This window comes from Ranitomeya variabilis, chromosome 5, assembly GCF_051348905.1.
Source record: "Ranitomeya variabilis isolate aRanVar5 chromosome 5, aRanVar5.hap1, whole genome shotgun sequence".
Taxonomy (NCBI): Eukaryota; Metazoa; Chordata; class Amphibia; order Anura; family Dendrobatidae; genus Ranitomeya; species Ranitomeya variabilis.
In genome coordinates, this window is record NC_135236.1 from 680,522,760 (window position 1) to 680,536,884 (window position 14,125).

The 14,125-nt window shown below is 52.3% G+C and overlaps 1 protein-coding gene across 10 annotated transcripts in view; it reads left to right on the forward strand.

The window, feature by feature from the left end:
* Positions 1 to 795: 795 nt before the first annotated feature.
* Positions 796 to 14,125, forward strand: part of CACNA1C (calcium voltage-gated channel subunit alpha1 C) — a 278,202-nt gene continuing 264,872 nt past the window's right edge. For all 10 annotated transcript variants that reach the window (XM_077267071.1, XM_077267064.1, XM_077267067.1 and 7 more), the window contains exon 1: positions 796 to 1,520. In XM_077267071.1, the coding sequence (XP_077123186.1) occupies positions 1,472 to 1,520 (49 nt within the window). In that variant the 5' untranslated portion in view covers positions 796 to 1,471. The remainder of the gene's footprint in view (positions 1,521 to 14,125) is intronic.

Below are 14,125 nucleotides of genomic sequence, written 5' to 3' on the forward strand. Positions count from 1 at the left end.
CAGGTTGGGCAGGGGGTGATGTACTCGGGGGTCTCTGTCAGGTTGGGCAGGGGGTGATGTACTCCGGGGTCTCTGTCAGGTTGGGCAGGGGGTGATGTACTCCGGGGTCTCTGTCAGGTTGGGCAGGGGGCGATGTACTCGGGAGTTTCTGTCAGGTTGGGCAGGGGGTGATGTACTCGGGGGTCTCTGTCAGGTTGGGCAGGGGGTGATGTACTCGGGGGTCTCTGTCAGGTTGGGCAGGGGCTGATGTACTCGGGAGTTTCTGTCAGGCTGGGCAGGGGGTGATGTACTCGAGGTCTCTGTCAGGCTGGGCAGGGGGTGATGTACTCGGGGGTCTCTGCCAGGTTGGGCAGGGGGTGATGTACTCGGGGGTCTCTGTCAGGTTGGGCAGGGGCTGATGTACTCGGGGGTCTCTGTCAGGCTGGGCAGGGGGTGATGTACTCGGGGGTCTCTGTCAGGCTGGGCAGGGGGTGATGTACTCGGGGGTCTCTGTCAGGCTGGGCAGGGGGTGATGTACTCCGGGGTCTCTGTCAGGCTGGGCAGGGGGCGATGTACTCGGGGGTCTCTGTCAGGTTGGGCAGGGGCTGATGTACTCGGGGGTCTCTGTCAGGCTGGGCAGGGGGTGATGTACTCCGGGGTCTCTGTCAGGCTGGGCAGGGGGTGATGTACTCGGGGTCTCGGTTGGTGTCCGGGGGTCCTGGCTGCTCCCGGGGTCTCGCACTCTGGGCCGCTCGGGCTGGGGGAGTCGCCGCCGCCGCTGGGGGAGGAGGAGGAGGAGGCGGCCGCTCGGTGCCTCTTCCCTTCTCTTCCTCTGCAGACGCGGCTGCTGCCAACAGAGAGGACTCGGTGCGGCTTCAGCATGCTCCCTCCCGGCCTGGGGGGCTCCGAGCCCACCGCACCAGGAATACCACTCACACAATAATGGGGCTCAGGTAAAAGCCCCCCGAGAGGAACGAGGACCAGGGGAGGATACAGAGACCCCCCGATACTGGAGAGACCACCTAGACTGGAGAGACCACCCATCACTGGAGAGAGGACCCCCCATCACCGGAGAGAGGACCCCCTATCACTGGAGAGACCCCCATCACTGGAGAGAATCCCCCCATCACTGGAGACACAGGAGACTGCACCCCATCATTGGACCCAGAGCCCCCTGATCATTACAGGAGAATCATCATTGGATTTATCCCCCCCACCATCACTGATTACATAGACCCCCAATCCCCTAGGACAGACCCCCTTATTATCATAGTGCTCCCCCATCAATCTAGGCGAACCCCACTTTACTAGATCCAGTCCCAGTCCTTGACCCCAAAGAGCCCCTCTCCATCATCACATGCAGACCCCTTCTCCTGACTCCTAACCTGGGCCCCCCATCTCTGGACCCCCAGTCCTGACACGGACCCCCATTTCTGCTGGCGGAGGCCTTCGCTCTAGAGGATTAAACTGGAACCTTGATTTCTGCTTGTAAATGGTCAATGAAAGCTGGAGGATGTACATCCCCGAGGGAGACCACCAAGGTGAGACCACCCTGATCCATCCCCAAATGGTGTGCCCCTGCAGGTCAGGTGGCCATCATCCTCATCATCATGGTCCATTGGGGGTGGTTGTCCTGTGTGTAGACTCCACAGGTGACGTGCTTTGCTCCATTGGGGGGGTGCGGAGATTTAGGGTGTTGTTTGCGTGCTGCAGCCCCCTCCCATACGGTGCTTTGGAGGTTGGGGGCCGGCTGGATGGATGATGGTGGTTGTGGTTTAGGCCTCTGGTAATGGAACGTGGATGGGTATCCGGCTGTCCAGTGGTGGGGTATGACCGATGGGGACCCCCCAACATGGGCCACTACCGGGCACTTTCCTCGCCACCTGGACCATGGCCGCCCAGGGTTGGGGCCCATAGGGTGGGCAGCGACTGATCGGTGAGGGATGATGCTGATCGGATTCATTCTGCCGCTTTCTCCAGCTAATGGGGGCAGAGTAACCCCTTAGTGCCAGCAGCAGCTCCCCCCTCCCCCTTGGCGTATATGGGAAGGTGGGGGGGGGGGGGGGGGGCGCCATAGATAACATTATCCAGAGACACCTGGGGGATTTCCAGATTTGGAAATACTGCCCCTCAGCCATGAAGAGCCTGGGCCTGCGGAGTTAACCCTTCCTGCACCTCGTCCCACCGTCACCGTACTCCGTGGATGGGCGAGCAGTTCACCCCCCATTGGGGCATCATTGTGCGCACCCTCCATTATATTCTAGGAGAACATTTTTGGCAATTTTTTTCGTGCATTTTTGACTTCCCCCAGAGGGTCCACAATGAAGACGGATCCGGGGGATGAAAGATTCGCGGATGGGTCGTTTCACACTCTGGGGGCTGAAATAGGGCAGCGAGAGGCAGGCGGAAAACCGCCACGGATGTATAATCGTACGCGGGAAACTATATAAAATGACGGACGCTTATTGCAGGTCAACAAATCCGCCAACCGGCGCCGAGACCTTCCGTGTCCATAAACCGTCCCTAAAGCGGAATATATCTGCCAAAGGCGCAGCGGAGGTCACCGCCGGCGGCACGGAAATGCCGTACCCTTAAGTCGCGGCAAAAAATTCTCAGCCGTGCGAGGAGGACGGTCCCGACGTCGGATAGATCGTTTATTTTTTAATTAAAAAATTAGGCAAAATTAAAATAATAAATATATAAATATATGGGTAAAAAAAAGACAAAATAAGGATCAATTGGGTGAACCGCTGCTCTGGATGAGACGTCGGGGATGTCGCCCACGACCACTCGTCGTCTCCAGCCCTCGGCCTCTATATGATGCAGTCAGCGCATTATATATATATATATATATAAATCCCCTAAAAATATATAGATAAAAAAAGGTATTTTTTTCCATGCAGTGTGAGAACACATAGACCCGCGCTGTGTTTTTTTATGGATAATGAGGGACGCGGACGGATGTGACAGTTTTTTTTTCTTTTTCTGTCATTAGCCGGATAGAATTCTACGGCGGAATGTTGAAACTTTTTCATATCTAATGAGTGAGCGTTACCGTGGTAACTGATACAGTTAATATCGCGGGGCTGCGATGACGTAACTGCCGAGGACTGCGGTAGAAAGTGGTTAATAAATGCGGAGAAAGAAAGATAAAATCATAAGAGGAGATTAAAAATCTGGGGGGAAAAAAAGTAAGATTTTTTTTTAATAATAAAATAATAAAATTCTTAATTTTTATTTATTTATTTTTTCCTTTCCGTTTGTTTCCGCGGTTATGACGCTGTTGGGCAGAACAGAGGAGGACTGCGACCCACCTGTTGCCGCCGCCGCTCGCTCCTGCCCCGGAGGGGTCATTCATCATTTGTCTTTTTTTTTTCCATAATACAACGACAGCCTCCGGAGCGAGAATCAGCCGGAAACCAAAATCCGTGACGCGTCCAGTTCACACGGAACATTTCTCAAGATTTTTAGGGAAATGACTTTTTTTCCAGGGTTGCGCCTGGATCCTATAGACATACAGGAGACATGACGGCGGTGAGATTTCCTCTTCTTTCACACCCCGGCGTTGCTTGGATACACGGATCCTCGGAACAGGAATAGAATTGCGCTGAAACAAAAAGTTCTAGAATTATTTAAATCCTGTATCGTTCAGAGTTACGTAATGGGGCGACAGCAAAGGAATCTGCCATCGTGGTAGGGTTAGGTCTACGGATGTCCTGAGCAACCACGGATGTGACACGTCCCTTTAAATGCCCTAAACTTGCCTTTAATTAGGGTCAGGGACTTGTGTCCTACTCTTTTGAAGCTAATAGGGATCACGTGAAATTTGGTTGCGGTAGGTTGGGCCCCGTCCATCCAAATACTAGATGTCTCCTGTACTTGGTACAGTGAAATCCAACATTTATCCCAAGAGCTTATGTCAGGTTTTCCACGTTGCTAGGCAACCAAAGCATTGATGATGTCACCGGTCATGATATTTGGACACTATGGCAACTACGCACCGCCTGTTTAAATACACAAGGTCCTCCAGACCGCCTCATGGATATCCACATTACACTGAACAGTTCCTTTTAGGGTCCTGTCACAGACTGTTCCTGGATGTTGCCTTTCCCTCACTCCCTAGTTTACATATTCCTGGTGGTCGACCTCCACCACTAGGGGGAGCTCTCTGTATACAGAAAACATATGATCCTGTCTGCAGCCACCACTAGGGGGAGCTCCCTGTATACAGAGATACATGATAAGATCCTGTCTGCAGCCACCACTAGGGGGAGCTCCCTGTATACAGAGATACATGATAAGATCCTGTCTGGAGACACCACTAGGGGGAGCTCCCTGTAAAAAGAGATACATGATAATATCCTGCCTGCAGCCACCACTAAGGGGAGCTGCCTGTATACAGAGATACATGATAATATCCTGTCTGCAGCCACCACTAGGGGGAGCTCCCTGTATACAGAGATACATGATAAGATCCTGTCTGCAGCCACCACTAGGGGGAGCTCCCTGTATACAGAGATACATGATAATATCCTGCCTGCAGCCACCACTAGGGGGAGCTCCCTGTATACAGAGATACATGATAAGATCCTTTCTGCAGTCACCACTAGGGGGAGCTCCCTGTATACAGAGATACCTTATAAGATCCTGTCTGCAGTCACCACTAGGGGGAGCTCCCTGTATACAGAGATACATAAGATCCTGTCTGCACTCACCACTAGGGGGAGCTCCCTGTATACAGAGATACATAAGATCCTGTCTGCACTCACCACTAGGGGGAGCTCCCTGTATACAGAGATACATGATAAGATCCTGTCTGCAGCCACCACTAGGGGGAGCTCCCTGTATACAGAGATACATGATAATATCCTGTCTGCAGCCACCACTAGGGGGAGCTCCCTGTATACAGAGATACATGATAAGATTCTGTCTGCAGCCACCACTAGGGGGAGCTCCCTGTATACACAGATACATGATAAGATCCTGTCTGCAGCCACCACTAGGGGGAGCTCCCTGTATACAGAGATACATGATAAGATCCTGTCTGCAGCCACCACTAGGGGGAGCTCCCTGTATACAGAGATACGTGATAAGATCCTGTCTGCAGCCACCACTAGGGGGAGCTCCCTGTATACAGAGATACATGATAATATCCTGTCTGCAGTCACCACTAGGGGGAGCTCTCTGTATACAGAGATACATGATAAGATCCTGTCTGCAGCCACCACTAGGGGGAGCTCCCTGTATACAGAGATACATGGTAAGATTCTGTCTGCAGCCACCACTAGGGGGAGCTCCCTGTATACAGAGACACATGATAATATCCTGTCTGCAGCCACCACTAGGGGGAGCTCCCTGTATACAGAGATACATGATAAGGTCCTGTCTGCAGCCACCACTAGGGGGAGCTCCCTGTATACAGAGACACATGATAATATCCTGTCTGCAGCCACCACTAGGGGGAGCTCCCTGTATATAGAGATACATGATAAGATCCTGTCTGCAGCCACCACTAGGGGGAGCTCCCTGTATACAGAGATACATGATAAGATCCTGTCTGCAGCCACCACTAGGGGGAGCTCCCTGTATACAGAGACACATGATAATATCCTGTCTGCAGCCACCACTAGGGGGAGCTCTCCCTATATACATTATAGCATCATTATACTTCTGTCTTCAGTAACTGATTGTTGATGCCTATGGGAGCCGTGTATACATATATGTGAGGAGAGCTCCCCCTTGTGGTGGCTGCAGACAGATAGGAGTTAATCATGGATTGTTCGCCATTGACCAGATACAATGGATGCAGAATTGTATATATACATATATATAAGTCCCGTCATTCCCCTTATAGCATTATTACTATTCGCCTCCATTACGGTTGCCGTCTGGGCTTTTTTGGCGCGGTTCCTTATGAGATGGAGGAGACCAGTGATGATTAATTAGGGATATTTAGTACCCGTGACGTGACGGGGGGCGCGAGGTCGGGACGCGCTGTATTCGTCCGCGCAGGGGACTCGCCCATCTGATGAGCAGATGTTCTCTGTGAGGCATGAAAATCATTATGGACGGCGGGTCCACGACTTCTGTGTATCATATAGGCTTGCCGGGTGAATGCAAGCTATTGCTCTCTGTAATCAGCCACATGTGACACATGTAGAAACCTGATCAATAAATATGAGAACAATATACATGTGGGGTCTGGGAAATAACCGCTACGTGTCCGAGAGCTTTCTCAGCCAATCACAAAGGCAGAAATGGTCACGTGACTCTAAGGAGTCCAGAGGGCGGAGCTAATTCTTTCTTGGCTCCTCCTGATTGACACCGGCCGGCGGAGGGTAATAATTGTGAGGGCAGGTTGTATAATATAGTGTTGATATGTGTATGGCGTCTGCTGTCAGACTACAAGTCCCAGCATGCCCAGAGAGTCGCGGGTTTTGGATTTGACCTTTCAGGCCGTCGTCCTCCACATTTGAGGCCATAAAATCATATCTGGTTGTCGCAATGACACAAAGCTCAGAAGGTCGTCGCCGTGGTAACGCGCTGTTGTCGTCTGCATGGTACATATGGCGGCCTGGTTACCTAGTGACGGCACAGGGCCGGCTGCGGATGTATGGACGGCACATGTAGCCTTAACCCTTGACCTTCCGCCAGAATGTGACAACGAGGCAGGTAGATTGTCGCCATGCATATCTTGTTGCTAGGTGACGGGATAATAATGGCGGCGTAGTGTGTAGCCTCATCCGTGCAGAGAGGCTGGCCTTTGGCCTCATATGTCGCCGGCCGCACGGTGATCTTTTCTTGCCTACACAGATCTGCAAGTTTTGCAGGTTGCTATGCAAATCTTCACATAGCAACCATCCCAATCTGTCAAGATTTTCCCAGGCCCAAAGCAGTGTTGTCTGTGGCAACCAATCAGATCATCACAAAGCAGCTATGGGAAAGTGAAAGCTGTCAGCTGATTGGCTGCTGTGGGTAACACTGACACCTGTTGCTAGGGGCTTTTCATTATCTGCTCGGATTCGGACACATTAGAAAATGGCGGCATTGCGGTTTATTTGGTTCTTAAAATGCTGATGCCACAGATGACCCCTAATAGCCGCGGTGGTCTTCCTGGCCTCCCCCATGTTACTCCTGTAGAGGTCAGCAAGCTGAGGTATGAGGAGCCCGCGACATGGAGGGGGTCATCGGATTTACCGTCGGCTCGATGTGTCGTCGGTTAATAATGGGGGTCAGGAATTCTCATCCTCAATGATATTTGTTGTGACCGGACGACTTATCGGCCTCGCACCTCAGGGGCCCCGTACAGACTAAGGGGGGACAGCAGGAGACCACCACCCGACCTTTATTAGTTTCTATAGATATCAGCGTAGTGTGGGTGCGTTATGGGCATACGAAGGGTGCGCTGTGGGTGCTGCGGCCATGCGACGGGTGTCCTGCGGGCTTTCGAAGGGTGCGCTGTGGGAGTGCTGTGGGCATGCAAAGGGTGCGCTGTGGGTGCGCTGCGGGCATACGAAGGGTGCGCTGTGGGTGTGATGCAGGCATACGAAGGGTGCGCTGTGGGAGTGCTGCGGGCATGCAAAGGGTGCGCTGCGGGCATACGATGGGTGTCCTGTGGGCATACGAAGGGTGCTCTGTGGGTGTGCTGCGGGCATGCAATGGGTGTCCTACAGGCATACGAAGGGTGCGCTGTGGATGCTGTGGGCATGCGATGGGTGTCCTGCGTGCATACGAAGGATGCGCTGTAGGAGTACTGCGGGCATGCAAAGGGTGCGCTGTAGGCATGCGATGGGTGTCCTGCAGGCATGCGAAGGGTGCTCTGTGGGTGTGCTGCAGGCATGCAATGGGTGTCCTACAGGCATATGAAGGGTGTGCTGTGGGCATGCGATGGGTGTCCTGCAGGCATAAGAAGGATGCGCTGTGGGTGTGCTGCTGGCATTTGATGGGTGTCCTGCAGGCATATAAAGGGTGTGCTGTGGGTATGCTGTGGGCATACGATGGGTGTTCTGCGGGCATACAATGAGTACAGTGTGGGTGTGCTGTGCATATTGTATGGGTGTCCTGAAGGCATACAATGGGTACACTGGATGTGCAGTTGGACTGAGGGTGTTCTGCATAGGGGCTGAGGATGTGCTGCATATGGGCTGAGGGTGTGCTGCATTTGGACTGAGGATGTGCTGCATTTGGGCTGAGGGTGTGCTGCATATGGGCTGAGGATGTGCTGCATTTGGGCTGAGGGTGTACTGCACATGGGCTGAGGATGTGCTGCTTTTGGCCTGAGGGTGTGCTGCATATGGGCTGAGGGTGTGCTGCATTTGGGCTGAGGGTGTGCTGCATTTGGGCTGAGGGTGTGCTGCTTTTGGGCTGAGGGTGTGCTGCTTTTGGGCTGAGGGTGTGCTGCTTTTGGGCTGAGGGTGTGCTGCTTTTGGGCTGAGGGTGTTGCATATGGGCTGAAGATGTGCTGCATTTGCGCTGAGGGTGTGCTGCATTTGGGCTGAGGGTGTGCTGCATATGGGCTGAGGATGTACTGCATATAAGCTGGGGATGTGCTGCATTTGGGCTGAGGATGTGCTGCATTTGGGCTGAGGATGTGCTGCACATGGGCTGAGGGTGTGCTGCATATGAGCTGAGGATGTACTGCATATAAGCTGAGTATGTGCTGCATTTGGGCTGAGGGTGTGTTGCATTTGGGCTGAGGATGTGCTGCATGCATTCTATGGACGTGTGCTGTTGGTGTTCTTTAAGTGTGCTGCAGGTCTGAAGTGAGTCTCCAGTAACATGCTGTGGATATGTTGCTGGTCTGCTGTGGATATGCTGCAGACATGCTGTGGATATGCTGCGAGTCTCTGGAAGGCATGCTGTGGATATGCTGTGGATATGTCGCGGGTCTGCTTTGGATATTATGCTGCGGACATGCTGTGGATATGTTGCGGGTCTGCTGTGGATATGCTGAGGATATGTTGCGGGTCTGATGTGGACATGCTGTGGACATTCTGTGCATATGTTGCATGTCTGCTTTGGACATGCTGTGGATATGCTGTGGACATGCTGTGGATATGCTGTGGACATGTTATGGATATGCTGTGGATATGTCGCGGGACTGTGGTGGACATGCTGTGGACATTCTGTGAATATGTCACAGGTCTGCTTTAGACATGCTGTGGATATACTGTGGACATGTTATGGATATGCTGGGGATATGTCACTGGACATGCTGTGGACATGTTGTGGACTTCCTGTGGATATGCTGTGGACATCCTCTGGATATGCTGTGGACATCCTGTGGATATGCTGTGGACATGCTGTGGCTATGCTGTGGACATGCTGTGGCTGTGTTGTGGATCTGTCGTGGGTCTGATGTGGACATGCTGTGGCTATGCTGTGAATATGCTGTGGACTTGCTATGGATATGCTGTGGATATATTGCGGGTCTGCTTTGGACATGCTGTGGACATGCTGTTAATATGTTGTGGACATGCTGTGGACATGTGGCTATGTTGTGGATATATCACGGGGGTGCTGTGGATATGCTGTGGATATGTTGCGGGTCTGCTGTGGACATGCTATGGATATGCTGTGGATATGTTGCAGGTCTGCTGTGGATATGTCGCGGGTCTGCTGTGGACATGCTGTAGATATACTGTAGACATGCTGTGGATATGCTGTGGACATGCTGTGGACATCCTCTGGATATGCTGTGGAAATGCTGTGGATATGTCACGGGTCTGCTGTGGGCATGCTGTGGATAAGTCGTGAGTCAGCTGTGGACTTGCTGTAGATATGCTGTGGACATGCTGTGGATATGCTGTGAGCATGCTGTAGATATGCTGTGGACATGCTGTGGATATGCTGTGAGCATGCTGTGGATATGCTGTGAGCATGCTGTGTTTATTCTGTGAGCATGCTGTGGATATTTTGCTGGTCTGTTGTGGACATACTGTAGACATGTCGCGGGTCAGCTGTGGATATGTCGCGGGTCTGCTGTGGACATGCTGTGGACATGCTGTCGATATGCTGTGGGCATGCTGTGGCTATGCTGTGGATATGCTCTGGATATGTCGCGTGTCTGCTGTAGATATGCTGTGGGTATGCTGTGGATATGCTGTGAGCATTCTGTGGATATGCTGTGAGCATTCTGTGGATATGCTGTGGGCATTCTGTGGATATGCTGTGGGTATGCTGTGGACATGCTTTGGATATGTCATGGGTCTGCTGTGGACATGCTGTAGACATGCTGTGGACATGCTGTGGATATGCTGTGGATATGCTGTGGACATGCTGTGGATATGCTGTGGACATGCTGTGGATATGCTGTGGGTCTGCTGTGGACATGCTGTGGATATGCTGTGGATATGCTGTGGACATGCTGTGAGCACGCTGTGGATATGCTGTGAGCACGCTGTGGATATGCTGTTAGCACGCTGTGGATATGCTATGGATATGCTGTGGGCATGCTGCGGACATGCTGTGGATATGCTGTAAGCACGCTGTGGATATGCTGTGAGCATGCTGTAGATATGCTGTGGATATGCTGTGGATATGTTGCAGGTCTGCTGTGGACATGCTGTGGATATGCTGTGGGCATGCTGTGGATATGTCACGGGTCTACTGTGGACATGCTGTGGATATGTTGTGGGTCTGCTGTGGATATGCTGTGGATATGTTGTGGGTCTGCTGTGGATATGCTGTGGTCATGCTGTGAACATGTTGTAGATATGCTGTAGATATGTTGCGGGTCTGCTGTGGACAAGCTGTGGATATGTTGCGGGTTTGCTGTGGACATGCTGTGGATATGTCGCAGGTCTGCTGTGGACATGCTGTGGATATGTCGCGGGTCTGCTGTGGGCATGCTGTGGATATGTCGCTGGTCTGCTGTGGATATGCAGTGGATATGTCGCTGGTCTGCTGTGGACATGCTGTGGATATGTCGCTGGTCTGCTGTGGCTATGTCGCTGGTCTGCTGTGGACATGCTTTGGATATGTCGCTGGTCTGCTGTGGATATGTCTCGGGTCTGCTGTGGACATGCTGTGGATATGTCGCGGATATGCTGTGGATATGTCGCTGGTCTGCTGTGGACATGCTGTAGATATGTCGCTGGTCTGCTGTGGATATGTCGCGGGTCTGCTGTGGACATGCTGTGGATATGCTGTGAATATGCTGTGGTTATGCTGTGGATATGTCGCAGGACTGCTGTGGATATGTCGCTGGTCTGCTGTGGATATGTCGCGGGTCTGCTGTGGACATGCTGTGGATATGTCGCGGGTCTGCTGTGGATATGTCGCTGGTCTGCTGTGGACATGCTGTGGATATGTCGCTGGTCTGCTGTGGATATGCTGTGGATATGTCGCGGGTCTGCTGTGGACATGCTGTGGATATGTCATGGGTCTGCTGTGGTTATGTCGTGGGTCTGCTGTGGATATGTTGCTGGTCTGCTGTGGATATGCTGTGGATATGTCGTGGGTCTGCTGTGGATATGCTGTGGATATGTCGCGGGTCTGCTGTGGACATGTCACGGGTCTGCTGTGGATATGTCGCTGGTCTGCTGTGGACATGCTGTGGATATGTCACGGGTCTGTTGTGGACATGCTGTTGATATGCTGTGGATATGTCTCGGGTCTGCTGTGGACATGCTGTGGATATGTCGTGGGTCTGCTGTAGATATGCTGTGGATATGCTGTGAGCATTCTGTGGATATGCTGTGAGCATTCTGTGGATATGCTGTGGGTATGCTGTGGAGATGCTTTGGATATGTCGTGGGTCTGCTGTGGACATGCTGTAGAGATGCTGTGGACATGCTGTGGATATGCTGTGGACCTGCTGTGGATATGCTGTGGATTTGCTGTGGATATGCTGTGAGCACACTGTGGATATGCTGTTAGCACGCTGTGTATATGCTGTTGATATGCTGTGAGCATGCTGTAGATCTGCTGTGGGCATGCTGCGGACATGCTGTGGATATGCTGTAAGCACGCTGTGGATATGCTGTGAGCATGCTGTGGATATGCTGTGGGCATGCTGTGGATATGTCAAGGGTCTGCTGTGGATATGCTGTGGACATGCTGTGGATATGTTGTGGGTCTGCTGTGGATATGCTGTGGTCATGCTGTGAACATGTTGTAGATATGCTGTGGATATGCTGTGGATATGTCGCAGGTCTGCTGTGGACATGCTGTGGATATGTCGCAGGTCTGTGGACATGCTGTGGATATGTCTCGGGTCTGCTGTGACATGCTGTGGATATGCTGTGAACATGCTGTGAACATGCTGTGAATATGCTGTGGATATGTCACGGGTCTGCTGTGGATATGCTGTGGATATGTCGCGGGTCTGCTGTGGACATGCTGTGGATATGTCGCTGGTCTGCTGTGGATATGTCTCGGGTCTGCTGTGACATGCTGTGGATATGCTGTGGATATGTCGCGGGTCTGCTGTGGATATGCTGTGGATATGTCGCGGGTCTGCTGTGGACATGCTGTGGATATGTCGCTGGTCTGCTGTGGATATGTCTTGGGTCTGCTGTGACATGCTGTGGATATGCTGTGAACATGCTGTGAACATGCTGTGAATATGCTGTGGATATGTCACGGTTCTGCAGTGGATATGCCGTGGATATGTTGCGGGTCTGCTGTGGATATGCTGTGGGCATGCTGTGGATATGTCAGGGGTCTACTGTGGACATGCTGTGGATATGTCAAGGGTCTGCTGTGGATATGCTGTGGACATGCTGTGGATATGTTGTGGGTCTGCTGTGGATATGCTGTGGTCATGCTGTGAACATGTTGTAGATATGCTGTGGATATGTCGCAGGTCTGCTGTGGACATGCTGTGGATATGTCGCTGGTCTGCTTTGGATATGTCGCTGGTCTGCTGTGGACATGCTGTGGATATGTCGCTGGTCTGCTGTGGATATGTCTCGGGTCTGCTGTTGATATGCTGTGGATATGCTGTGGATATGTTGCGGGTCTGCTGTGGATATGCTGTGGATATGTCGCGGGTCTGCTGTGGATATGCTGAGGATGTGTCGCGGGTCTGCTGTGGATATGCTGAGGATATGTCGCGGCTCTGTTGTGGACATGCTGTGGATATGTCGCGGGTCTGCTGTGGATATGCTGTGGATATGTCTCAGGTCTGCTGTGAACATGCTGTGGATATGTCGCGGGTCTGCTGTGAACATGCTATGGATATGCTGTGGATATGTCGCGGCTCTGTTGTGGACATGCTGTGGATATGTCGCGGGTCTGCTGTGGATATGTCGCGGGTCTGCTGTGGACATGCTGTGGATATGTCGCGGGTCTGCTGTGGACATGCTGTGGATATGTCGCGGGTCTGCTGTGGATATGCTGTGGATATGTCGCGGGTCTGCTGTGGACATGCTGTGGATATGTCGCGGGTCTGCTGTGGACATGCTATGGATATGTCGCAGGGTCTGCTGTGGATATGCTGTGGATATGTCGCGGGTCTGCTGTGGATATGTCGCGGGTCTGCTGTGGACATGCTGTGGATATCTCGCGGGTCTGCTGTGGATATGCTGTGGATATGTCGCGGGTCTGCTGTGGATATGTCGCGGGTCTGCTGTGGACATGCTGTGGATATGTCGCGGCTCTGCTGTGGATATGCTGTGGATATGTCGCGGGTCTGCTGTGGACATGCTGTGGATATGTCGCGGCTCTGCTGCAGGTATCCATGAAAACTGAATGACTGTGGAGATAATCATCAGCATTTCTGTGTATAAAGTGAGGAGCACTTGGAATAAGATCTGCACAGAAGACTTTCCGTGCCCCGCAGGAGCCGCACATGTGGGGTGCGGACTGTGATCAGATTTCGGGGTGTGTGATCCCTGACGCTGGAACCATGCAGTGTTCTGGTGACACTTTTCACCATTGTTTCTTCTACATCTTTCGGACTTTGTAACTCGGGCTTTGTGGTGGTCCGCAGCGGACTCTGGGTGCCACGTTTTCCCCACAATCCAGCAGTGTGTGAACGAGCCCCTGAGCGACGCTTTGTCTTCTCGACCCCTTTAGAGTTAAAGGAGTATTGATTGACATCTCTCCTTGACACTATGCAGATGCTGCAGAAGTTCTTAGCAATGATTAACCGCTATGCCGGGGATGATTGACAGCTCTGTTTACCCGTGATAATTCCGGG